Below are 27,376 nucleotides of genomic sequence, written 5' to 3' on the forward strand. Positions count from 1 at the left end.
GAAAATACCATTTTAACACATTGTACTTTTAAATTGCTGTTTGCTGAATGAGCTCTGCACGTGACTTTTTTACTGGTTTGTAATCAAGTCTTTAGCTTTTGATAGCCTCAAATTTTTATGTGACTATCAGAGTTTTAAATTTTAACTTGTATCTTGGGACAACTGGGTGGCTCAGTTGGTTAAGTGTTCGACTTCGGCTCAGGTCATGATCTCATGGTTCATGGGTTCGAGCCCTGCGTCGGGCTCTGTGCTGACAGCTCAGAGCCTGGAGCATGCTTCGGATTCTGTCTCCAGTTCTCTCTGCCCCTCCCCCTTGATTGTGCTCTGTCTTTCTGTCTCTAAAATAAATAAACATTAAAAAAAATTTTTTTTAATAAATTTTAACTTGTACCTTATATAGATCAAGGAGAATCTGCAGTCTCACCGAACTAATTTTCGGATACAACCAGGTGTCTGTGGGCTGAATGACATTGGCAAACTTGGCATCACAGTTTTGTGCTTTGACTGTAGCACATCTAAGCAAGTTGATTGTATTTTAGGTTGGGTTGCATTTTATTTGCTAAATTCATAACCAGACCCTAAGTCTCCTGGCAAATACCATAAATCCTGAATAGGCCTTGTATATTGCCTTCCAATGAGTATTTCTCCTGTGCTGCTGTTGTCAAATATAGCACTGGATCAGAAAGGGACAGAAGTGCTGCAGTATGGGAATTAAATTGTCTGAAAATCAGAGCCTTATAGGTAGCTAACATGTTTTTCCCCTTTCTCAGAGTAGATAGACCAGACCACCTCAGCCTGCACTACCCCTCTGCCTTCCTGCCCTCCTTTCTCTTCCTCCAGCTCCTCCTGTCATCACCTCTTCCCCCAGAACTTCTCTCTGCCTATTAAATCCATCAGCTTTCCTTTAGACTTTTACTTAGTAGAATTTGGAGTACATTGCCAGAAGGAAAGTTACCTTATTTTCATTTGAAAATACTCTCTGATGTTGTTTCATAAATGTTCAGTCAAAATAGAATGTTGGAAGGGCATCCTCGGCTAGTGATTGAGTTGGGAGGTCAAAATAGAATGTTGGAAGGGCATCCTAGGCTAGTGATTGAGTTGGGAGGTTGTAAACCCTCCTAGTGTGATTTTAACCACTAAGAATCAGTCAGATGATTGTTTCCTGCTCTCATTTATTTACCTCTAGAAAAACTCAACAGACCTAGTAAAAGAATTGTATTCGGCTGTCACTTATAAGGTACTATGATTTTTTTTTCTTAGTTAACTACCAGTAATCTTGAAGTTCATGATTTATAAACAAAATACTTTATTTTGCAAGTAATGTGAAATTAAGGCATCATTTTACTGGTATTTCTGAACTGTCTTTTGACATTCCTTGCCCTATCACATTGAGTAATCAAGGTAAATATAGGATTGTTGAAAATACTCTTATTCAACTTGCCTGCATTGTCAGGCTGGTTATGACTTTAGAGAGCCCTCTTTTTGCTTTTTCTTACCATGCCAGTTCCATTACACTTTTCACCCCTGCTTTCTTGCTACCTCTTGACCTCATCCTAATTAGAAACTGATCCTTATCCAAAATCCTGAACTGTGACATTCCTCTCTCATCACAACCTCTTCTTCTTCACCATACCATGTCTCCTGAAAATTCTGTGGTGTACCTATATCTGGAGTCCTGTAATTTATTCTCACTTTCACACTCTTTTTATAAACTTTCTCTTATTTTCACTAACTTTCCCACCTTTTAACCTAAATGTTCTTGTTTTTCTGCTGCTGCTAACTTTGGACAAGCCATAGTCATAATCTTTGCCTCCCCACTTTAGACCTACTAAGTTTGTGGGCCTGGAAATCAGGCTTACGTATTTCTTAAAAGCTTCACATGTTATTTTGGTGTCCAGCCAGGGTTGAGAACCACTATAACAGGAATGAAATTCCCTGGCCGTCTTTTATAGACATCGTGATTCCACCCAGCCTTTTGCGCCTTGTTTTCTTCACCCTGCTCTGTCTCCTAAACCAGACGCCTTGTCTCCATGAGTATCAGAGGTTTTCTTGGCGTCTGTTACAGAGCTCTCAGACTTGTCCTTACGTGTGGAGTAGCCCCTTAATCCTCTTTCCCTTCCCTCAGCTTATTTACTGTTTTCCTCATGAGACACTGTCTCTACTCACTGATCATCCTTCTCACCCATGCCCAGGTATAGAAGTAATCTCTCCCTCTCCTGGATTTACCTAGCATCTTCTCTGTACATGTCAACTGCTTATACCATCTTCTGCTTCATGTAACCTAGCAACTCACATCTGTGATCTCCTTGAGATTAGGAAACATGTGTCACTTATGTTTGTGTGTGTATGTACTTATATCTTTGTATATTTCTGTAAAGCTTTGTTGAGTAAGCATTTTTTATATTACATATTAAAGTTTCTTAAACTAAGGCATTCTCTGTAATATTTAAAGCACCTTAACATACTATGTATAATATACTACTAGAACTTTTTTTTCCCCTTTTTTTCCCTTTCATTTGAAGAGGTTGACTCTAAAATATACCCCTGTTTTCTTTGGGTCCTTGGACAACTATTCAAGTTAGTGAGGGTAGTGTCATCGGATCTGTTTCCCTCTGCCTTAAGATGACAGAAATCTCTCCTCTTTTCATTCCCAAAACAAATCTAGATCCATAACCTACTGTCTCCTTTCTCTTCTTGAAGCTTATTGGCACCAATGGGAAAGTAGCAGCAGTACCATGCAGGCATAATTTTCCTAACTGACTTTATAGCTAATTAATCCTGGCAAGAACTGTGTATCCTGTGTGTTGTGGTCCATCATATCGGTGGTCTTTATATAAAATCCGGGAAACACTCCAGAATACTATTAGCCGTTAACCTGATCCTCATCCAAAGTTGTTGTTCATGTGGCTTTTAGTCTTCTCAAGCTTTTTATTGCTTTAACAATGTGCCCTACAGAACATCTTGTAAAAAGCTACTTTGTAATCTGTAAGTAATATTTTGAGGGAATGACAGTATTTAATATTACTTGCTATGAGTAATTAGTGCCAAAAATTATGTGATAAATAGAAACTGGAGATTTTTAAGACCTTATGTGCATTTATACTGTACCTTTCCTCGGGGTGGGGGGCATGTTTCAGGGTATACGAGTATCAGTCCCTAAAAACAATGTTCCAATAACAACGTATAAGTAAAGACTTGGGAAAATGCCAAGTGTACATTTGGCTTTGGGAACATCCAAAGACCCTAGTTTCACAACTATTATTTCAGAAGCTGGATGACGAGGTAAATTTTAGGATCAGTATTGTATTTATTTAGGCGGAAATCCTTAACCTAAAATTCAGCCTGTCTATTGATTTCCAGGGGAGTTTTAGAAACACCTTGAGATTGTACACAGATTTGGGTGAGGATGTACATTATGGGGAAGAGGTGATGTATACCTTTTATAAGATTTGTTTAGGGGCTAATAAAAGATCAATTGAAGATAACCTCTTGACTGTTTCTACTACTTTTCCCTGTAGGATTTAGATATAGATCTTTGATTTTTTTCAGATACACAGTATGTGTTGTCTTCCCATCCTAATTATCCTTCACTTGGCCCACAGGCTTTCTTTGTGTTGAATAGTGAGCGAACATTGAAGCACTTAGAACCAAATTGTTTTTAAGTCTGGCTAGTCGGTTATGCATAGTGTTTCCGTGCCACGAGCCAAATGAAATGTAGGCTGCCGAGAGAAATAGTAAAGTTGGGCTTAGGGGGCCAGGGAGACAGATAGTGCCCAAAAGTAAGAGAACCTTGGGATTATTCTTGTTGCCTTTTTTTTTTTTTTCCAATTCACTTGAGAATTGTTCTTATATATCGCTCATGGTTTCCATAGCAAGAGTATGTTTTTCACAAGCCAATGTTTCCAAAGATTCCTTTCCAGTTTGCTTTCTGTGTCCTAAAAGTAAGAGGATGACTTTCAGGTTAATACACATTTTATCTGTTTTCTTGAACAAATCATTGAGCATGCATCAGGTAGTGCTGGTGTGAACTGAGTGTTATGTGTTGGAAGATGACAGAGAGTCGAAGATGAGGTCTGAAGGGCAGATTTAGGAGAGAAGCCTTGCGCCGCATCATGGATGCTTTAGACAAGAGATATAATTTCCTTTGTTTTTTTGAGACTGTAAATTTGTTAAATTGGGGTTGTTTTTTACAAAGATGGAGATACAGGCTTTGAAATGATCCTTCTACCTAAAATCACTGAAAACAAGACAAAATTACGTAAACAGCTTTTTTTTTTTTTAAGATACTGCAAATCAGAATATGAAGCATAATGATCTCTGAGAAACAGAAAACAAACCCTCTGGTTGCCACAGTTTGCTACATGGAGGGAGAGGAGGGGCACAGGGAGCCCGCTTGGGGCAGGGGGGTAGGGCACAGGGAGCCTGCTGGTCTCTCTGATTTGAGGAGATGAAGCTGGAAGACGCCAGAGTGGCTTGAATTACCAAAGAAGAGGGAGTAGCCCGCTTAGAACTTGGGGGATCTTGGGAGGGTTCCTTCTGAGTCTTTAGCTGAGTACTGATCAGCACATAGAAGTGCAGAAGTTACCCATGGCCAGGGAAAGAGCCTCTAGGAAGGATTTTGAGGGGAACGGTATTCTGAGCTGACACAGCCAGGACTAGATCGTGTTGTTAGAGTGCAAACCCTCAGGAATGATAGGGCGTTAGGTAGAGGGTTCACAAGTGTGTGTCCGTGTTGGTACAGAATTATCCCCGTATTAGGTATTGTTCTGATCCTGCCAAACAAAGGTAAAAGGAAAATCTGAAAAGATTGAACTGTTACCAAGCAATGTAGTCACATCCTAGAACAAAACTCATGACTGTCATCTAGAAAAATTTCCAGTATCTAACAGGGCAGAATTTATAACGCCTTGCATCCAGTAAAAACCTACTGGCATGCAAAGAAGCTGGAAAGTCTCCCTACTGAGGGGGAAAAGTCAATCACTTATAACTTCCCAAGGATAGATACATATGGTAGAAATGGTAGAAAAGATCATTAAAGCAGTTTTTATAACTGTGTTCCCTCAGTTGAGAAGCTAGAGGAAAGATTAATCTGGTAAATACAGATGTTAAAGATATTTTAAAAAGTGAAATGAACCTGTAGCAATTAAAATCTGGAATATCTGGTGGGGTTAATGTAGATGAAGTATTAGGGAACAAAAGATGAGTGAATATGAAGATGCAGAAATAGAAAGTCTCCAAAAAGAAACAGGAAAAAACCCAACAAAGGAAGGCAGGTAAGCTGTGTAGGACGTGTGCAAGCATCCTCATGTACGAATCACACAGGTCCCCGCATGACAAAAAGGAGAACAGAAGAAATATTTGAAGAAATGATGGCGAGAATTTTTCCAAATTTAATGAAAACTATGAGTTCAGAAGTCCCAGAAACTCAGAGAACCCCAAGCACAGGAAAAAAGACTGTAGACCAAGGCATATCACAATCAACTTGCTACTTACATCCAGTGTTGAAGAGAAAATCTTAAAACAGGAAAAAAAGATGCATTATATAGAGAGGATAAGAGATAAGAATGATAACAAACTTGTCATCAGAAACTATGCAGACGGGCTGACAACAGAACAGCATCTTTAAAATACTGAAGGCGGGGCGCCTGGGTAGCTCAGTCAGTTAAGCATCCGACTTCAGCTCAGGTCATGATCTCATGGTTCATGGGTTCGAACCCCACGTTGGGCTTTCTGCTGACAGCTCAGAGACCGGAGCCTGCTTCAGATTCTGTGTCTCCCTCTCTCTCTGCCCCTTCCCTGCTTGTGCTCTGTCTCTCTCTCAAAAATAAGAAACGTGAAAAAAATTAAAATACTGAAAGAAAACTTATTAAAATTTTCTCTTTACTGAATTAATCTTTTAGAATAAAATTGAAAGTAAAAACTATTTTGTTTGTATTTACTACGTAGTTAATTTGTAAAGTTAATCAAATTTTATTTTGATGACAGTGGATGATAGCATTCTGTCTTCTAGGTGTTTTTTGTTTGTTTTTGTGTTGTTGTTGTTTTGTTTTTTTTTTTTTTAACAATGCAGAGTATTTATAGAGCATTTGCGTAATCCATAACAGTATTGTAGATGACCACAGAAAATCTCTGATAGTGTCAGATTCATCTTACACTACTGGGTATATTTCATGCTACTGCTTGAATGAAGCCACAAAAGGGTAGGCATGAGTGCTTTATTTATAACCATCAGAGAAGTACTCACATTTGTTCCCTTCCATTTTGCGCTGTGATTCCTTTTTCCCTTCAGAATTGCTGAGGTGACTTCAGTTTTTTCTTCAGCCTTTGATACATAGTGGTCTTTAAAGTCTGTAGATCGATAGTAGGAAAAAGCAGTCCTACTCAAGAACTGATTTTTTACGAACATCAAGTAGATCCCAGTTGTGAATTGTGACTGTTTTTATTGATGTCTCATGAAGCTGTTGTGAAGAGGTACAGTTTGTGTTTGTGCCCCTGCCTTGTAGAAATTTAGTTTTTAAATTTTAATATTAAATAGCAGTTTGCAGAATTCTGATTACAAATTATTGCTTCCAGTTTTGCAAAGAAAGCATTTGTACTATTAAAGTAATTTTTATCCATATGACTTATTTGCTGTCACTTCTGTGTTGGTTGTCACCCACATATTTTCAGCCAAATCTGATTATAGAAGATCTAACTTATTAAAATTGTGTGCAGATCCTCACCCTTCTGCATTCTCTTGAAAACACTTCTCTTAACTCTTTGTCAAATACTATATTCCTGCCTGCTGCAGTTATGCAACTGTTTGCTCTTGACTTCAACAAAATGGCAAGAGTAGCTTCTTGAAAATGGATGGTTTCTCTTTTGTGTTTATTCAACATACATTTTGGTATGCTCACCATGTCCAAAGCATTGATCATTATAATTAGTATTTCCTCTACTATTATGTATACCCATAGAACCTATCTTCTGGTGTATATTGATTGGTAATAAATACATATTCTTTACAGACATTGAATACCATTAGCTTATTACAAAGCCGGTTTCGTACAATGAGAGGATTTCCTTTTTATGTATGTTTCTCTCTGAGTCTGCATTCTCTAAGTTCAATTACCTGACTATTAATGCTGTTGTTAAAGTATCCTTATCTTCATTTTCAGATGATGCTGAAATGTAAAAAAGGTTGTCCTAAGGCACATAACTTTACCTAAGGATATCTGTATAAAATATTTCAAAATTGTAGATTGAACATAGCTTTCCTGATAAGTGAGATGCTCAAAATCGTTAAACTTACCCAAATCTTAGTAATACACTGTTTTAATAGGTAATTCAGCTCTTACAAAGTGTATGCTTGAAAATGACATTAAAACAGTTCAAGAGGATGGGCAACAATGAATTGAAATAATCCAACAGAGATGTAATAAAGACACAAATTGATAACCAGGCATCCTCCTGAGAAAGCAGTTCTTTCTGTGATCAAGCTAAAATGTTAATCAAAAAATAGTTTGAGATACAGAGGTTGAGATCTTTCACAGTAGGCTACGTAATCACAATCATAAGATGCTGGAAAAGAAAGTGCCATTGAAAATGCCCTTGAAACTAAATAAAGTAATGGCTTCTGAGTTTTTGTTTTTAGATGAGACTTCAGATTAATTGCTTGCTGACCTCAATATTGTTCTTGAGTTTTAGAAAATAGGCAACCTCATTGCTTCTTGAATTGAATTTATTTACCTGAATTATTGCTAAAAACCTTAATCAAAAATAGTTAAGTAACTTTGCCAGTGTGCATTTGGAAATTTTGGCAGTGTGGTATTAGACTCAACGCTAAGTAAAGTCTTCGTGTTTATCCATGAAGAATATGGCCTCCTTTAGGAGAATGCATTTTCAATAACTTAGGTAACATTCCAGTGAACATGAGACTATTTTCTTTCTTTTATTCCTCTTTTTTCCTTTTTCTTTTTATTAATAAATTATCAGTAATGCTAATTGTGTTTTTAGAAAGAGCCTGTCTTTTGAGGGAGGGGAAATTAAAGAGCCTTTACAAAGAATCCTTCTGCGTAGCAAGTTCCTATTTTGAAGTTTTGTGTTTTTTTGTTTTGTTTTGTTTTAATTTTAGAGAGAGTGAGAGTAGTGGAGAGGGGCAGAGGAAGAGAGAATATCTCAAGTAGCCTCCACACTCAGCGCAGAGCCGCATGCTGGTCTCATTCCCACAACTATGGGATCATGACCTGAGCCAAAAATCAAGAGTCAAGCACTCAACAGACTAAGCCACCCAGGCGCCCTGAAGATTTTGTTTTTAATTGTAACAATAACCTATACTCTTTTAAAAACCACAAAATTAATTATATGATATGAAATACCTTTCCCCAAGACAGCCTTTTACTGACGTATTTCTTTCCAAACATTTGCATATATAAACATCTGTATATAGTTCATAAGTAAACACTACAGGGGTGCCTGGCTGGCTCAGTCAGTGGATTGCACAACTCTTGATCTTGGGGTTGTGAGTTCAAGCCCCATGTTGGGTGTGGAGATTACTTAAAAATAAAATCTTTTTTTTTAAAGATTATGCTGTTTGATTATTTAAAAAAATATTTTTAATGTTTATTTTTGAGAGAGAGAGAGAGAGACAGAGCGTGAACAGGGGAGGAGCAGAGAGATAGGAGGCATGGAATCAGAAGCAGGCTCCGGGGCGCCTGGGTAGCGCAGTCGGTTAAGCGTCCGACTTCAGCCAGGTCACGATCTCGCGGTCTGTGAATTCGAGCCCCGCGTCAGGCTCTGGGCTGATGGCTCAGGGCCTGGAGCCTGTTTCCGATTCTGTGTCTCCCTCTCTCTCTGCCCCTCCCCCGTTCATGCTCTGTCTCTCTCTGTCCCAAAAATAAATAAACGTTGAAAAAAAATTTTTTTTTTTTAAAAAGAAGCAGGCTCCGAGCTGGCAACATAGAGCTCGACGTGAGGCTCAAACTCAAAAACTGTGAGATCATGACCTGAGCCGAGGTCGGACGCTCAACCGACTGAGCCACCCAGGCGCCCCTTGATTATTTTTAAATGTGGTAAATGCATGAGCCTATTTCCATATGCATACATTTAGATTTGCATCATTTCTTTGAATAGCTGTATTTGATCACATTCCATTGAATGGATCTCCATCATATGCATTTCTTGAGCAGCACTTTTTTTTAATTTTCTTTATCAAGTTTTTAATTTAAATTCCAGTTACCATACAGTGTAATACTAGTTTCAGGTGTAAAATTAAGTGATTCATCGCTTGCATACAGTACCCAGTTCTTGAGCAGCACTTCCAAAGGCAGTTTGCAAACAACTAGGGGCTCAAGAGTATTCTTATTTCATAAGTGATATTATGTATCAATACTATGAGTGATGACAGTATTTGCCATTCTGAGATAGTATTTTTCTTGTCATCGTGTGGCATTTGCACTGGTTGTGCAAAAACAACATTCCCCACCCAAAGGCAGGTATAACAGCTGGCCCTTGAGCATCAGTAAAGGCGATGGCAGCAAACTATGCTAGTAATCAGCCTCTTTTTTACTACCGTATACTCACATTTTGTTTTTTAAAGCCATTTTCATTGAGGAATGTTCTTGATGAAGTAGTACAAATGACCACTTTCATTACATCACCACTCTCAAGTATGCATTTTTAAATACTTTCTGTGTCACGAGGGGAATGTTCTCTGTGACATCGGTTGTCATGAGGAAAAGTACTTTTGTAATAGAGTTGTGAGCTAAATCATCTGTCTTTGTCATGCAGTACCATTTGAACATTGAAGAATGGCTGACAGGGAAACATGGTGATTTAGACTTGGGTATTTGGCATACATTTTCTCAAAAACCAGGCTCTCACTTTAAGGAAAAACTAAGAATTTAAAAGTATGTGCCCATTGGTGGTATGAGTTATTCAATACCCTGGACAATATGCTAGAAAGCAGTAACTTGTTTTTTAATGTACTTTTTCTAATTATGAGCAAGGCTGAGCATTTTCCAGATGATTATAGTTCATTTATATTACTTTCTTACCTTCTTCACCCCAGTTTTTCTATTAGAAATTTTATTTGATTGTTCGTTTTTTGCTTTAAAGTAAGTTCTGTGATACATTGTATTTTCCAAGAATGGCCATAATAGTATGTCCCATTCCACATGCTGTTTTGGCAGGGTGACTTGCACGCTCTCTGGGTCTCTATTTCCTTTCCTTGAAGTTGGTCAGTCTTGCTGATGCTTTCTGCCCTCCGAGTCAAATCATAAGATCTATCTTCTGCCTTGTTCCCAAGAAACATTTGTTCTTGGAACCCAGGTACCCAGTGTCCACAAAGAGAATGTGAGTCTTGTTTTACACAGCTGAGGTCCCAGACAACAGTGAACATTAACTGGTAGACACATGAATGAGTAACGCTATAGATGATTCCCCAGGAGAGTGTCAGTCCCCTCCAGCCTTCAAGTCTTCTCAAGTGAAGCCCATAGATCGTGGAGAAGAGACCATCTGTCCTTACTCTTCTCCACAGAATTCCTCAAAATTTAAAAATTAGTTGTTGTTTTATGCCACCTAGTTTGGAGTATAATCAGAAACCTGAAGAAGTTCGTTAGAGATGCAGAAATCAGCCCTTCATTCTTCATCCGTGTTTCATTCAGTTTGGTTTTTGCTTTTTGTTTTTTAAACCAGGAGCAGAATTAAACTGATGAGCTTGTTGTTGTAGGGGTGAGTGCACACTTGGTGGCACCACGAGTTGGGTCTCAGTGGGTAAATCATGGAGGGGTTTTATCAGATTGAGAGTGCTGGAGTTAGTCTTAGAATGGTCTTGTCAGGGATTGATCAGAATTTGCAAACCATTTGTGTTACGGGGACAGTCAGTGGTCTTAATTTTAAGTCCTTAAGTCCCAACTGACCGTCAGGTCAGTTCCTCACTTGTCTTCGCTTGGAATGCATGGACCTAAATGAGCGGTCTTAAAAGACTGAGCAAGATAAACATTGCTTATCTTGCGTATCATGGTTTAGGGTAGTTTTTCTGTTTTCTGAGTCCTGGTAAAGTTCTGCACATTGTGGTCTCTCCCGCATTTCACAGATATTCCCTTAGAGCTATCAGGGGGCTTCTCACTCCCACGCGTACCCCCACAGCTACTTCATCAGACTCATTTTTGGAAAGATGAGCTGTTAGCTTTTGGGCGTAAACAGTGTAGATTCGCACTGCCCTTTGAGAGGGCTTCATTGTGTGAGTGAGTTTTCAGTGGTGGTAGTTGTCATCTTTAATCGTCAGCAGTTTGTTTACTTTTGACTTTGTTTTCTCACTTTGCTTTTGTTTTATCTGGTTTTATGGAAACGCTACCCCACGCTCAAGAACATAGTTTCTCATGTTTTTATTTCGTGTTATTGATTTCATTTAAATCTTTAATCCAAGTGGAAATGTTTTTGATAAAGGAGTGGAGGAGAGTGTCCGTTGTTCTTCGATACAGCTCTCCTGTGTCACAAAACTAATCAAAAGCGTATCTTTTTTCTGCTGTTTTGAAATACCACCTTTGTCAGATAGTACAATGCCAGATTTGCCTAGATTTATTTCAGAAATCCAAATTTGTAGTCCCTTGACCTTACTATTTTAATTACTCCAGTTTAACAGTGTATTTTTTACACATTAATGATGTTTCTGAGGTTATTTTACTTGGAAATTTATCATTATATAATTTTTAAAATAAACTGAACACTTTTATTAAAGAATTGTTTAAAAATCTCAATTGAAAATGGGAGTTAATGCTAATTAGAAAACACCAAAAACCATATTGTTTGAAAGTCAGAGACTTAAGACTTTGGCTATTTTAATGCTAAGAATTGCAGGTTTATTTTCCTTCTAGGATATTTTGTAGATCAATCTCATAATACTCCATCTTGTTATTTCAAGCATGCATTGAAAACAATTGCTTCTTTGTGGTCTCAGCCTAACTGAAATAAAAGACATACCTTGTATCAAAAGCTGGGGTGTACTACCGTGATTCAGGGTCAAATGAAGAAAATCAAAGAACGTGTCTATTTCCATTAATTTAAAACTATCTAAAAATAGTTTAATTCTCCTGTATACAGTGATATGTTCAAAAATGAAACATTACTTCTGCTGAAAGGGGATTTATTAAACTAAGGAGTTTACTTATTAAATGGTTTGGATGTCACTATATCCTAGCCAATTTTTTTTTTCAGTTTTATTTATTTTGAGAGAGAGAGAAAGAAAGAGCACAACCTTGGGGGGGAGGGTGAAAGCGAGGGAGAGCAAGAGAATCCCAAACAGACTTCTTTCTCCACACTGTCAGCGCAGAACCCAACACTGGGCTCGATCTCAAGAACTGTGGGATCGTGACCTGAGCTGAGCAACCCAGGCGCCCCTCTCCTGGTCACTGTCATTCATTTTTACATGAACCCAAGCAAGGTGAAATGATCTGTGACAGACCTTAATACTGCTTTTGCACAAATCAGTTGATACTTATTTTGTATCTCACATGTGATAGTCTATGTGAATATCATATGAATAAGTCATCCAATTTTTCTTGGATTGTCCCCTTGAAATAAGACACTTTAAAGTAAAACAAATAGAAAGGGAGAAGGCTTTTGTTATAGAAACTATTTAAGTGTTGAGACTTTCTTTCAACTTAAAGCTGAATTAATTTCTTCCCCACCACTTTTTTTTCTGACCTGGAAGAAACTGCAATGAAGAGACTAGTGAGTTTCTTTATTAACCCATTACAGTGAAAATTACTTTATGTCCTTGTGCGAGTTACACAGTTACATTTGCTTCTAATGCAAACGTGGGTCCTTGTAGAATAGTGATTCTCAAGTGATTGTTATTTTATTCCCCCCCCCCACCCCCCAGGAGACTTATGACATTGTCTAAAGATATATTTTATTGTCACAAGGCTGAGAAGTACTACTGTAATTTAGTGGGTGGGAGCCAAGAATGCTGCTAAGCATCCTACAGTACTCAGAACTGAGTAATAATTCATTTTATTCCACTGAACATTGGGTAGTTGGAGGAGTGTCTCTTCAGAAACATTGATGTAGTTGCCTACCGTGTACCAAATAGCGGCCAAGTTGTGTAGGGCCCGATATGCCAGATAAGTGTGGTGGGAACTATAATCCCTTTCATCCCCCAAAGAATTCCACGTCCTAATCCCTAGGTCCTGTGAATAGGGTACATCCCCCTATGGGTATGTTTGGTTACGTTGCAAAGTAGAATTAAGGTTGCTCATCAGGTGATTGTAAAGGAGATTATCTAGGTAGTGCTGTTGCTTTGAAAACAGAGGAAGACAGCCCCTAGAAGCTGGAAAAAGCAAAATAACAGATTCTCCCCTAGAGCCTTCGGGAAGGAAAGCTGCCCTGCTGACGCACCTTGATTTTAGCCCTGTGAGATTGTTCTGGACTCCTCATGTATAGAACTATAAAATAATAAATGTGTGGTAGTTAGGGCAACCATACAAAGCTAGGAATTTGGATTTTGTTTGGTAGGAATAGGCAGCCATCAGAAAGTTGTCACCAAAGCAAAACCACAGTAAGACATCACCTGTCAGGGTGGCTAGAATAGAAAGACAAGAAATGAAAAGTGCTGGTGAGCATGCGTAGCCACGCTGATATGGTGGGAAAGAGGCAAGCTTTCAGTGTTGCTGGGCTTGTTGCTACTTGAGAGAATTTTATAGCATTTTCCATTTCCAGGATCTTAGCCCCCTTCCCCATTCACTTCACTACAAATTAACTGCTTCTGCTCAGTGATTACTAATGCCATTTGATATGTCCACATGTCCAGCTAGCTTTCCTTAAACCTGAGTAACTGAGAGAAGTATCTTCTGTTTCTTGTCTGTCCTCTTTTCCTCTCCACACATTCTCCTTTTATCTCCCCCTGTCTCTCTGTCTCTGTCTCTGTCTCTCTCTCTGTCTCTCTCTCTCTCTCTCTCTCACACACACACACACACACACACACACACACACACACACACTAACTACCCCATTCCAAAAAGCAGTTGATGCAGCAGCCCTTTTACCATTTAATATAAAAAATAGTGTTACACCACTAATTTTCATCTTACCTTAACCTCCCCCTTTCATTGCATTTAGCATTACAAGGACCATGATTTATTTTATCTTTGAATCCCTGCACTTAGAATGGTACAAAATGGGTTCTCACTAACTTTTTGTCAAATTAGATGTTAGTGGTAGCAAATTTCTTAAATCCTTAGGTCAGCAGTTAACATGAGCTATCTACTGGAGATTTGGGTGACCTTCGTTCAGGAAAGATCTGGCATTTGGTTACCTCTATGTTAACTCACTGCTTTGTAATTGGTTCTAAAGCTCTACGTGTACTTATTTCACTATGGATGTATTCCTTGAACAAAAACCAAAGGTCACCCTCAGAGATTGGTACGTGTTCATTTATAGTTCTAAATCTCACGGGTGTTGGAGATGGTCTGATTGTCGTAATTTCATTTTTTGTGATCTAAACGTTAATAGGTTTAGTTCTCTGAGATTTAAGTAAACTATACTGGTGAAAGTGGGGCAGATATTTTGAAATGCTTGAATTGTGGTGTTTTCTAATTATTTTTCAGTGTGCTACATCTTTGTGCAACGGTGGTGTTTTGTTGAGTTTTCCATTTGGCTTTTATGTATCACTCAGTAGTACAGGCACCGGCTGTGAGTTCCTTGTTTTGCACCAGGCTTCCTTCCACAAATAAATACACAACATAGTTTATTTAAATCATGCATGAAATCATTTCAAGTACTCTAGTCAATTTAGGCTAAATAGCCATAGAGAACAGTATTTCCCTTTCCAGAACTAGTGGGTTAATGCAGGTCTTAAAATACTGCGATTTCTTGAATGATTTTGCTATATCAGCAGATGGTCATGATGGAAAGTTTTGTTCCCTCATTCATTCCCATCATATTCTGTCATTTTTATAAATTATTGATGGTTTACAATTTGATGAAGTGATCATCCCAGTTTTTGAAATAGATTGAGAGCACTGACTCGTTATTAAACTTTATTGCCTTTACAGGTTCCCTCTTAGCATTTCTTATTTATAGCACTTAACTTTTTAACCTTTCATTTGATAGCTTGATCTTGCGAAGCATTTTATCAAAAGACTTGAGATTCTCCTAAGATGTGTTCAGTGATCTCACTTCTTGGAACCAAATAGGCAGTTGGAACAATAAGGAGACATAAGGAAGCAGGTGTGTCCTGTGTTAGGTTGGCTTACACTTGTGATGTTCGCATCTCTCAATACCTTTAATGACAGTGTAGGCAAAAATAAGTGATACTCAGAAAACTTAATCCAAGGTGACATTTAAATTGTTAACTAGAAATCTCATCTGGTTTTTCCTATTTCTCTTTGTTCTCTTTCCATTTTCTGTATCACCTGGAAACTACATATAATTGGCTCAATGTATTATGGAATATGTTTGGTTTTATAGTCTGTTGTCTCACAGAATGGGCAAACATGAGTATTGATGACATTTCTGGAAAGGAAGTAGAATCAAAGGCAGTGCTGAGAACTAACACATTTAGATATGTCTAGGAGGCTGCTGTTTCCTAATTTAGGAATACTGATCACACACCCCTAAACATTCTGTTACACTTTGTTATACAATCATTTTTACTTTGATGATAACATGAACGGAAGGAGGACATGTTTCTATTTATTTATTATTTATTTCTATTGTTTCTATAGAATTTATTATTAATTTAGTTATATATTAGAATTGATCTTTTTTAATGTTAGAGATAAGTCCATGAAGATAGTCCTTAATTTATTGCTATGATTGGTTTACAGGAGAAATGCTTTTATAAAACAGGTAAAGGTTCATTTCAAAAGGCAGCATATTTTTATAGGATTCTAAAAACACACCTATGGTCATAACTTTTTTATTGGTGCAAAACTTATTCTCCTGCACATTACCATTTTGTGGTATCTTATCATCCCTCTGGCCTTCTGAGTAAACTGGTGCTAAGGATAGCCAGTGGTGGTCTTGTGATCTCTAGGTTTAGTTGAACCTAAGATGGTCTCCTACTGGGTATATAATGACAGAACTGAACAATACTACCAATAAGCTTAATTTAGTTCCTGTAAATAAAAATTCTATCTTATAAATAGAATATGCCTTTTTAAAATGTTCATGAAATATGAATAAAGAGGAGGTATGTGGGAGGGGTGAACATAAATATAAAATATTAGGTAAAAAGTCACGTATAACTTCAGGGATATACATGCACTTTCTGGCTAGTCAGTGGAAGATCTTGTCAGAATTGACAAGTTTTTCATAAAATATAATTGCCAAAAAAATTAACAATTAAAGATCATGAAAGAAAAGTTTTAAATGGATTCCCCATTTTTCTAAAAACAAGCAAAAAATTTTCCATTAACAGTGTTTCTTATTTGCTCGTTTTCTAAATGGTTTTACTGTAATGTACTATTAATGAAAAAAAATGTGTAGTTTAATGCATTTAATATTGCTAATGACATCCTTTCATCAGCAGCTTGTCTTCTTTCTCTCTCTCTCCTCTCCCCTTTTTCCTTTTTCTTTCTCCCCATTTTTCCTTCAGTCCTTTTTTTCTTATTTTTGGGCTCTCACATTTTAAGGAAAAGATAGAACTTAGAAAACTGTGGGAACTGTCAGGAAATAATAAACAGAAAAAAAGAAAAGAGTAAGTTTTTGTATTTATGAAGATAGATGCAGAGAAGTAAGTTACCATTAGCAAATTAAACCCAGCATTAAATTCACCATTTATTACTGTAAAAACTCTGAATTAGGAATAGAGTAATAGGACTCTTTAAAAACAATTTTTTAATGTTTATTTATTTTGAGAAAGAGCAAAAGAGAGCAAGTGGAAGGGCAGAGAGAGGGAGAGAGAGAATCCCAAGCAGGCCCGAACTCCCAAAATGTGAGATCATGACCTGAGCCAAACCAAGAGTCGGATGCTTAATGTACTGAGCCACCCAGGGATCCCTAAAAAAATATGACTTTAACGTGATGTTTTAAATGTCTGTTTGAAGCTAAGCACAAACATACCACTGTTGAGAATGATCTAAATGAGAGTGCCACCTTCTAGAACAGACCCCTGGAATCTCAATATTATAGTTTTTTTTTTTTTTTTTCTACTCAGGGGAAGTACAAAAAGAAGATTATGAGTGGGTGTGTAATTCACAGTCATTCAGGGATGACCCAGATATATTGATAATTCTTCTGTCTAGTTGGAGAGAAAAAGAATGGGTTATGACACATCTTTTTTGTTCACATTCTGTTGACTGGGAGTTGTGGTCTTTCTGGGTACCTAGGAAGCAGGATAAAAATTTTTGGTGATAGTCTGTCACATAGAATTTTTAGCCAATGTAGTGAGAAGAACAAGCAAGGGTGTATTTGAGTGAGTGTATTAAGTATTGGCAAAGAAAAGGCAAGTCATTAGTCATTTAAATGAATATTTATGCCAGAAAAGTCCAGGAAAATCAACAAACCAGCTATGAAGAGAATTTAACCAGGTAACCAATTAAATGATAAACATGTAAATGTATGTTGCTGTTACTAGCAAACCAGTTAGGAAAAGCAGGCAAAGTCCAAATCCTTATAGTGTGGATTTTATATGCCGTGTGATTTGGGGAATCCTTTGGAATTCTAGAGTCAAAAGTAAGGCTCAAAAGAGCATTAAACTTTTGGATGGTGAAGGAGTCAGACAGTTAAAAAAAAAAAAAAAAAAAGGATCCTGACATTCTCTGTTTTGCATACGCTAAAGCAAAAGGAACCCAAAATGTCTCATTGAAACCAAAGGAGAAAGAAAGCCCTGAAGAGCATGTAGAAGTAGGTGGTGGTCTATGGGAATCAAGTCTGTAGGGCTTGGAAGTACCAGTCGAAGAGTTTTTAAGTGTCATGTATTTTATTGAGTCTTACTTACATTTATTTTAATGAAGATGAAGATATCTATAGAGATTTTTGTTGGGTTTACTTGAAATCTTAGTCCTTAAAACCGTTTTTTCCAAATTTTTCTTTAGCACTCTTCCTCACTCAAATATGTATCAGATTCTTAAGAGCTTTTAAAAATTCGAGTGCCTGAAACCAGTTACATCAGAATCTCTAGAAGTGGGACTTAGACATCAGCGTTTTTTAATATTCTACAAATGGTTCCCAGTATGCTGCTAAGGGTGAAGAACACTCTGTAAACATATTTAGTTATATTGCTGTGGGTTTCCTTTTCTCTTTAGAATTTCTTATTTTGAGTTTTAAATGAAACAATCTTATGTAAAGGGGCACCTGGCTGGCTTAGTCATTTAAGGATCCAACTCTTTTTTTTTTTTTTTTTATAAAGAATTTTTTTGTTTTCAACGTTTATTTATTTTTGGGACAGAGAGAGACAAAGCATGAACGGGGGAGGGGCAGAGAGAGAGGGAGACACAGAATCGGAAACAGGCTCCAGGCTCTGAGCCATCATCCCAGAGCCTGACGCGGGGCTCGAACTCACAGACCGTGAGATCATGACCTGGCTGAAGTCGGAAGCTTAACCGACTGCGCCACCCAGGCGCCCCAGGGATCCAACTCTTGATTTTGGCTGAGGTCATGATCTCAGGCTTCATGGGGTCGAGCCCCGCATTGGGGGATGAAAGTTCAGAGCCTACTTCAGATTCTCTCTCCCTCTCTCTCTTTTTGCCCCTCCCCCGCTTGCACACATACTTTCTCTTTCTCTCAACATAAGCTAACAAAAAAAATGTACATAAAAGGTTTAGTCTGTGCCTAGTACATGCACTGTTTGCGGTTGGAGTTTAGTAAATGTAGATAGAATATTTTGATTGCTGTTTAATCACTCTGATGAGGAACATTCCCTACGGAAACAAATGTGAAGAAATAAGATGTTCTGTTGCTCATATCTGGGCTTGGCATATTTACTTTGGCTCATTGATTAAATTGTGTGTTTTGCTCACGCTTACTTTGTAGATTTAAAGCACCTTGGAAGGCATAACCAAAATAAGACTGAAACTAGAGTAAAAATACCCAATTAGTAATGGTCTGGGACTGATGGAGAGAAAAAATAATGATATCAGAAAACCTCGGTAATAAGCTAATTGCTAAATTGCAATTGCATTTTTGTCCCTGAGACATGTATGTATGCATTGTTACTTTTATCTCATGACGTCTGGGTTTCAGTCATTCTAGACATAGCAATGTAAAATAGCTCCTTTATTTACAGGTTCGTGAAATAGAAATTGTAGTCTAAATTCCTCGATGGACAGCTACAGCAGGGATGATAAAATCTCACTCACTGCCTTGGAATTTGGATTGTACACTGGGTTTAATTAGTGACTGAATTTGCATTGTTGAGCCTTATTGATGAGATGGGCTCTGGTTGGCATCTACAGCACTCAAACTCCTTGGTAAGCCACTGGTTAGGAGAGTTTATATCCAACAGATTCTAAAAATTTAGATGTAGATGTATTTCAGAAATTGACAATTCCCTATATGAAACAGAGGTCAAAGAAGGGAATTTCAAACCAAAGATATTTCAGTCGAACTAAGAACATTTGAAGACCACAGGGTTAAATACACTGTCATAGGCAAATTTTCCTTTAAGATTTTTGGTCTGTTGCATTGCTAGGGTGGTTATACATAATCTACCAGGTTTCATGGAAAGTATATCACTATTCTTACAAAAATCTTCTGTAATTTTCTAGGGTAGGAAACCTTTTCTCTCCAGCAAAATTCCAACCGAAATAACTTTACAGTAAATAATTTCCAAAAAATTATCGTGGGTCTATGGAGGCTTATAAACTGAACAATAATATGAAAGGCCACATGACCTAAGAAAAAGAAAGGATTCAGCTGTCAAATTCCTGCTGGGTGAAATTGCTGATTAATGCAGTGAAATGTTTTTTCGTTTTAAGGAATCAAAATCTCAAAGAATAAGAAATGGACATTCTGGTAAGTGGCACCACAGGAGCTAAAATCTTGTACCAACTCTAAAGACTAACCACCTTATGGTTTGAAGCAAACATCAGAAAGCTATAATTACCAACAGAGGAATCTGATACACAGTTCATCCAGAACCATTCTTTCTTAAAGTTATAATTTCAAAGTCAAGAAATACCAAACTACTTGCTTATTAAAATCCAATGTATGGACTTTTGAAGTGAGTCAGAATATTAGCACTTAATTTATTTGGCATTGTCTTGGAGTCAGGAATTCTGGGTAATTATCTTCTAATATCACAAATCTATTATAAGGGTTCTAATTTTATCTTAACCATTTTAATGGAAATATTTAAATATTATGTCCTTCCTTGGAGGGTGAGAGAGCGGTTAGGCATATGGATGTAATGGAAAGAGAACAAAACCAGGAATTTGGAAGTCTGTATGCCAGTTCTCCTGTTGTCATTAACTTCAGAAAAATCAACCTTGAATGTCACTCACAGCCTAGGGACATCATTTTTTCCTCATTTCAGAAATGAACTTGCCAGCCTTGCTATTTAGATGCTCTCTAATTCAACAGTTGGGTAAGTTAATTGAGGCATCCAGAGCAGGTTGTCCTCATACCAGATGGCCACAGAGGGATGTACTTTTTTAGCTTCTTAGTACCTCTTTTTAAATTTTATTTGTATTTTTTAATTTTTTTTAATGTTTTTTTTTTGATGGTTTTTGTTTTTTTGGGAGAGAGAGAGAGAGACAGAGACAGAGTGTGAACAGGGGAGGGTCAGAGAGAGAGGGAGACACAGAATCCGAAGCAGGCTCCAGGCTCCGAGCTGTCAGCACAGAGACCGACACGGGGTTCAAACTCACGAACCATGAGATCATGACCTGAGCTGAAGTCAAACGCTTAACTGACTGAGCCACCCAGGCGCCCCTTTTAGTACCTCTTTTTAAATATATTATAAAACTTGTTTATTGTAGTCTCTCTTCTCAGTTTTCCTTTGTTGCCTGTGCGTTTAGTGTCATATTTTTGAAATCATTGTTATGCCCAGTGGCATGAAGCTTTTCCCAAAATTGTGGGTTTTTTTCCTAGGAGTCCGAGGTCTTATGTTTAAGTCTCACTCATTTTGAGTTGATTTTTTGTGTGGTGAAAGAGAAGCATTTCATTCTTTTTCATTTGGATATCCACTTTTCTCAGCACCATTTGTTGAAGAGACTGTCCTTCCATCACTGTTTACTTTTGGGTGCCCTTGTTGAAGATCAGTTGACTATATATGTGTGGAATTATTTCTGAACTTCCTGTTCTGTCTATTGCTCTGTATACCCAACATGGTACCTGAAATCCTAGTCAGAGCACTTAGGCAAGGAAAAGAAATAAAAAGAATCCAGATGTTAAGGTAGAAGTAAAACTGTCCCTTTTTGCGGATGATGTGATCTTATGTATAGAAAACACTAAAGACCTATTTAAAAAAAATTGCTGGAGCTAATAAATTAAGTAAGGTTGCAGGATACAAAGTCAGTATGCAAACTTCAGTTGTATTTTCTGTACTAAATGAACGATCTGAAAAGGAACTTAAGAAAACACATCCCACTTAGAACTGCATCAGAAAGAATACAATAGCTGAGCATAAATTTAACATAAATACAATAATTGAGCATACATAATACACTTCAAGGAGGTGAGAGACTTGTACCTTGAAAACTACAAAACGTTGATGAAAGACATTAAAGACACAAGTAGATACTCATATTCATGGTTTGGAACACTAGATATTAAGATTTCCATACTATGCAAGGCAATTTTCAGAGGCTGTGCACTCTGTTAAAAATTCCAATGGCATGTCTTAGAGGAATAGAAAACACAATTCTAAAATTCATAGAAACCATGAAAGACCTTGAGTGGCCAAAACAGTCTTGAAAAAGAATAAAGCTGGAGGCATCACACTTTCTGATTTCCAAATCTATCACAAAGTAAATAAAACAGTATGGTACTGGCATAAAGACGGACACCCTTTTTATTTTGGAAGAGTTTTAGGTTTTCAGAAAAGTAGCAGAGGTAGTACAGACCTTTCCTTCTCATGTGCCCCTCACTCCTTTTCCGTAATGTCAGCATCTTACATCAGAGTGCATTTGTCAAAGTTAGGAAACCAACATTGGTATATTATTGCTAACTAAACTTCAGGTTTTATTGAGATATCGCTGGTTTTCCACTAATGCTCTTAGTTGCAAGATGTGGTCCAGAGTACCAAAAATTGCGTCTCATCTGGGTCCGTTTTTAATAGTTTTGTGTCTCTTCCCATTACTCCCGGTATTTCTGTATTGTCAGCTGGGCCTCAGTACTGTTGGCTTTGTTTTTTCTGTAGAGGGTTTTTACCTTCTCATATTTGTACATCTGAGCAAAGATAACCACACTTGTTAGATGTGTTCCAAAGAAGAATAAACAATTTCTGAATTTGTAAGATTCTTCTGTGATTAATTTGTTTGAATTTGGGAATGTGGATTACCAAATTGTTTGGGTCTTTCACCTCCGGGAAATTAATTCCATGCCTCCAAATATATTCTTGGTGTCTGAGGTTGCCAGATACTAAGCTCACTCCGGTTTGTGATGTGTTGCTGTTCGTGACCCCTCAGTGATAACATCGTGCAAAACTATAACATCACAACCAAAGTAGTCAGGATATGGAACATTTCCGTGGCTGCAAAGATCTCATTTTGCCCTTTTATAATTAAACCCACTTCCCTTCTGCCTCTGATACCTCCTTTAGTTATGAATGACTTTTTTTTTTTTATCGAAACCTGGATATTTTTGGTTTTATTAGACTGAATCTTACTGCAAATTCTGTTTTAGCCACCTTCTTTTGACAGTGCTGTGGCAGAAGTGGCTGTGCCACTTTGTTACTGTCAGGTGGGTGCAGAAAGCCAAGTTCTCCACTCGGCCCCTCTCCCCGTGAGAGGAACTGAGAGTTCAAGCTCCCCAAGTGTCGCCACACACACGCTATTGGGGGATGGGTGGTTCGAATCCTTTTAACAGCCTGGTGTGAGTAGAGGTGGGGCCATAGTTTAGTCTTGGTGTTGGGCTGAGTGAAATAAACTAGTTATCATCTAAAGTTTTCTGTCTTGCTTTGTGGTCCCTTGGGTAGAGAGCAGGCTTTTTGTTGGAGCCTTTTTTTTGTCTGCGTTTGTTACCATGTCCAGGTTGCTGGCTTCTTCAGGCCCAAATTTGGGGTATATGATGCAAGAAGAAAGCCTGGGACTCAGTACTGTGTCATTCCTTCAGTTCTGGGTATCTCTACACACACAGACACACGCACACGTAATGTCCAGGAGTTTTAGTTGTACTTAGCTGAAAGAATTAGAAGAATATTTTACTCTATTATTTTGGAATTAGAAGTCTACTTCACATCTACTTTTGCAGTGTGGTTTTCCAACAGCAGAGTTATCTTCCTAATTATAATTTGCTTATTACATTATAAAACTAATTGTTTTCTCAGGAGCATACCACCTGATGAACATGTAAGCTTTCTGTATTTTTTCACGTTAAATCATATAATTGGGTTTATTATGTAATGTGGGCATTATTTATATAGTATATATGTATATACTGTATAAAAGCAACAGTTGTGAAAATGATATTAGTGACTTTAGTGTTTTTTAATTCTATTGATGGCACTGTAACATTCAAAGAAATGATATCTGGAGTTTTAGTGGGTATGCAGCAGTGTTTTTTCTCGAGAGAATCATTTTATTAATGTATTTCAAAAAACTTATTCAAAAGAAAGTATTGGGGCACCTGGGTGACTCAGTCAGTTAAGCATCTGACTACGGCTCCGGTCATGATCTCACGGTTCTTGAGTTCGAACCCCTCATCTGGCTGTGTGCTGACAGCTTGGCGCCTGGAGCCTGCTTCAGATTTTGTGTCCCCCTCTCTTTCTGCCCCTTGCCTGCTCATACTCTCTTCTGTCTCTGTCAAAAATAAATAAGCATTAAACACATTAAAACAAAAAAAGAAAGTATTAATAGCTGTGATTTATGACTATCTACCACAAGCCAAAATCCACATTTATTTGCTAACATGATATTTTTAACTGAAGAAAATAGTTGTTGTGGTGGTTGTTTTAAGATTTTTTAAAGATGTGCATTTGGAGATCTTGTGTGTTTTGTTTTCCCTTCCTTCTCCCTTCAACAACTTTTCTTTCAAAAGAGACTAATGGTTTTTTTTTTATCTTTGCATGACTGGTCAATATACTTTAAAAAATACTATACTGATGCCTTGGTGGGATTTAGTATGGCAGTAGTTTTCCTTTTTATTAGTCAGTTGAAAGTTAAAGGGTGGAGATTTGATATGTTAACTGTTTGCAGTTTTCTATAGCAGATTGAAACAGCATTTAAACAACCCTTCTAAGCTCATTTCAGTAGTTGGGGTAACTTATTTGAACATCAATTTCCAGCTCAGCTCTGTTTCCCTCATATTGTAGCAGATGGTTTTAGTTACAGATAGTTCATGATATTTCAACAAAGTGCACATCCTCTTTAGCAAAAAATCTATTTCATAGTAATGAAAATAATATCGAACATTACTGCATTTTGCTTAAGAGAACATTTACTTTTAAATGTTCGTCTTCAATTTCTATGCTTTTTGTACAGTGATATCTTCAGGCTTGTGAAGGCAGGGGTTTGTGTTGAGAGTTCTTTTCTCCTGTTCATCCGCAATGAATACTGAATGTATCCTTGCCTTGGATTTATCATGTAGCTCTGGAATGGTCACCTAAGGGGTCTCATTTCAAATTCATGCCATGTATGTCTCTGCCTCTCAGTTAGATTTTCCATTTGTGGTCATTATTTTAAAATCTCTTTAAATTGCTCAAACAGCACATATGATTCAACTGTTTTATCCACCTAAAATTGAATATCCGTAAGGAAGGACAAGAGTTTCTGTGCAGCCATAGTGGGCACACACATTCATGTATTTTACTGACGCCTTGCAGATGTTCACCTTTATTGATAATGAGAGAAGTGTACAGCTTAAAGTAGAGTGTATTATTTTTCACTTTGTAAATTATAAAGCATTTAAATAATGGTAATTAATACCAGTGGTAAAGTCAATGTCACAAGCTGTAAACTCTCATACCTTTTACATTTGTACTAACTGTCGGAAAAACAACTTGATAATGTGTATCAGGAGTCATAAAATCGTCTGTGTCCTTTAGTAATTCTTCTAAAATAGAAAAAGGCATAAGGAAGTAATCTGATATGTAGAGGAACAGTGCTTGTGATAGGTTATTCAGGAAAATTAGTTAAAATTGTATTTTAACTATACCATGATCATTTCAACACACCTATAACCAAAACGATGATAACATATATAGATTTAGAATTCTTAAAATGTGTTAGAGTAGAATTTTCATGTGATATACAAATGCAAAGAGCAGCACTAATTGTATATATTGTGATATTGTGTATTTGTGGATCACTTGCACAGAAAAGCACAGGAGGCCACAATGTTTTCTGTTGTGATTGTTATTGTTAGGAAGTAGAATGATGGGTTATTTTTAATTGTATTTCTTTTGTTTTCCAAATATCCCAGTGGGAGAGGAGGGGTATGTGCTTGTTTTGGTTTTATAAATGTTTTTCTTTATTATTTCTGTCTCTGTCTCTCTCTCTCTCTCTCTGTTACCAGAAGCACGTAGTAAGTAGCAGAGCCGTCCAGGATAGGGCGCTTTCCTCTGTCAGCCCCAAGGGCCTTCCTGAGCTGCCTCAGTAGCACCTTATCTTCCTCAGAGAAGCCCTGGACAGTTGTGTTGAAATGCTCTTCGGCATGTTCTGTCTAGAATACTTTGTACCAGGTTTCAGTTCTTTACATGGATGAAGCCTGAGCTGTTGAAGAGTTGGGCTAATTGGGCAACTTAGGCTCAGAGGCCCTAGGGAACCGAGGATAGACAAACAGTGAAATTTCCTTCGGCAGACTTTGGCACAGTGTGACTATTTGAGGATCTCTTGTGAGAAGGGAGGCAGAAGCAGTTGTGCGGCTGCAGAAGAGATTACAGAGATTTGTAGTCCCGTGTAAGGGGGAGTTGTGTTTGCCTCGTTGACGCAGTGTGGCCCCTCTCTGTCCCATAGCTGGCTCTGAAGGACCCGGTGCACACAGTGTCGCTGCAGCAGTTTATCTACGAGAAGCTGAAGGCGCAGCAGGAGCTCCTGGGAGAGCAAGGCTTCCAGTCCCTCATGGAGACCGTGGACACGGAGATCGTCACCCAGCTGCAGGAGTTTTTGCAGGGCTTCTGAGAGCAAGTGGCGTGTGGCTGCCTCCCCTTTCTGAAACAAGCCAAGGACCCCAGCCTGCCATTGGTGTGTGCCAGCCTGCTGAGAGGATGAAGAACTCCCTCGTGTATGCCTGTAAAGAAGTGAAGACCATACATTTTTACTACCAAAATGAGTGAATAAATGTAAATCCCGCACAACTAAAATCACAAACCTATTCCTCAAAAGAATTTAATTTTATATTTAAGAGGGGCCCCATGTTTACTAGATATAGATTTGATGACACTAGCTGCTTAGTTTTCTGTTAAGAGAAGACACCGTTTGATTACCTTTTAATCATGTGCTCTTAACGCTTGAGAAGATGAAGGTTAATGTCTGCTCTGTTTTTCTGCAACCAGAAGTATTAATTTGGCTGCTGTATCCCTTTTTTAAGCTAATGAAACTGCAAGTTTGAAAAATGGCAAAGCTGTTCAGATGATGCAATTAAAGAAGGGTGTGCACCGGGCAAAAATATATAAATAGTGCAAATATATATTACTAAGGTTATCTTGCAAGGGAGTTGCTTTCATCTGACGTAGAAAATGTGTTTTATCAAATGCTTTTATTTTCATTTTAGTAATTGGATACAGAAATTAGTGAAGGGATTTTTTTCCTCGTTTTATTTTCAGAAATTACCTTTAGTGTTTAAATGCATCCCGTAAGGCCCGCGGAAGGGAACCTGTGGTACTGCGGCCCCGGGGGAGACCTCTTGCCCCTCTGTTCCTCCCTGAGGCCGGGAGCGCCGACAGCAGCAGCCGGCCACCCCACACGCCGCCGTTCTGTGCTGCAACCGCCCCCCCCCCGCCCCCCCCCCGCCCCCCCCCCCCCCCCGCCCTACCTGCCCTACCAGGTCCCAAGGTCCTTAAGCACCGCAGGGCTCCCGTCAGGGCCGTAGTGTGTCCGGCGCTGCCTCCGCACAGTCAGGATCCCCCGGGGCACCACACTGTTAGGACAAGTCTTCCTTCCTTATTCCTCCAACACGCAGTACCAAAAAAGGGGAAAAAGGAGAAAATAAAGCCTTACCGTTTCACTTGCCATTTATTGTTAAGAAACCTTTAAAGCATTTTTTAGGAAATACTCAAAGCAAGGTTGGGAAATGTCTGATCTTTCTATAGAAAGTTGGGTACAGTATATGTAACTGCAGGAAGCCCACTGCCCCT

At 38.1% G+C, this 27,376-nt stretch overlaps 1 protein-coding gene across 1 annotated transcript in view; it reads left to right on the plus strand.

The window, feature by feature from the left end:
* Positions 1-26,985, plus strand: part of IPO11 (importin 11) — a 204,015-nt gene extending 177,030 nt beyond the window's left edge. Inside the window, exon 30 of the mRNA XM_043591102.1 lies at positions 26,037-26,985. Within this exon, the coding sequence (XP_043447037.1) occupies positions 26,037-26,201 (165 nt within the window). The 3' untranslated portion in view covers positions 26,202-26,985. The remainder of the gene's footprint in view (positions 1-26,036) is intronic.
* The last annotated feature ends 391 nt before the right edge of the window (positions 26,986-27,376 follow it).

Source organism: Prionailurus bengalensis, chromosome A1 (assembly GCF_016509475.1).
Source record: "Prionailurus bengalensis isolate Pbe53 chromosome A1, Fcat_Pben_1.1_paternal_pri, whole genome shotgun sequence".
Lineage (NCBI taxonomy): Eukaryota > Metazoa > Chordata > Mammalia > Carnivora > Felidae > Prionailurus > Prionailurus bengalensis.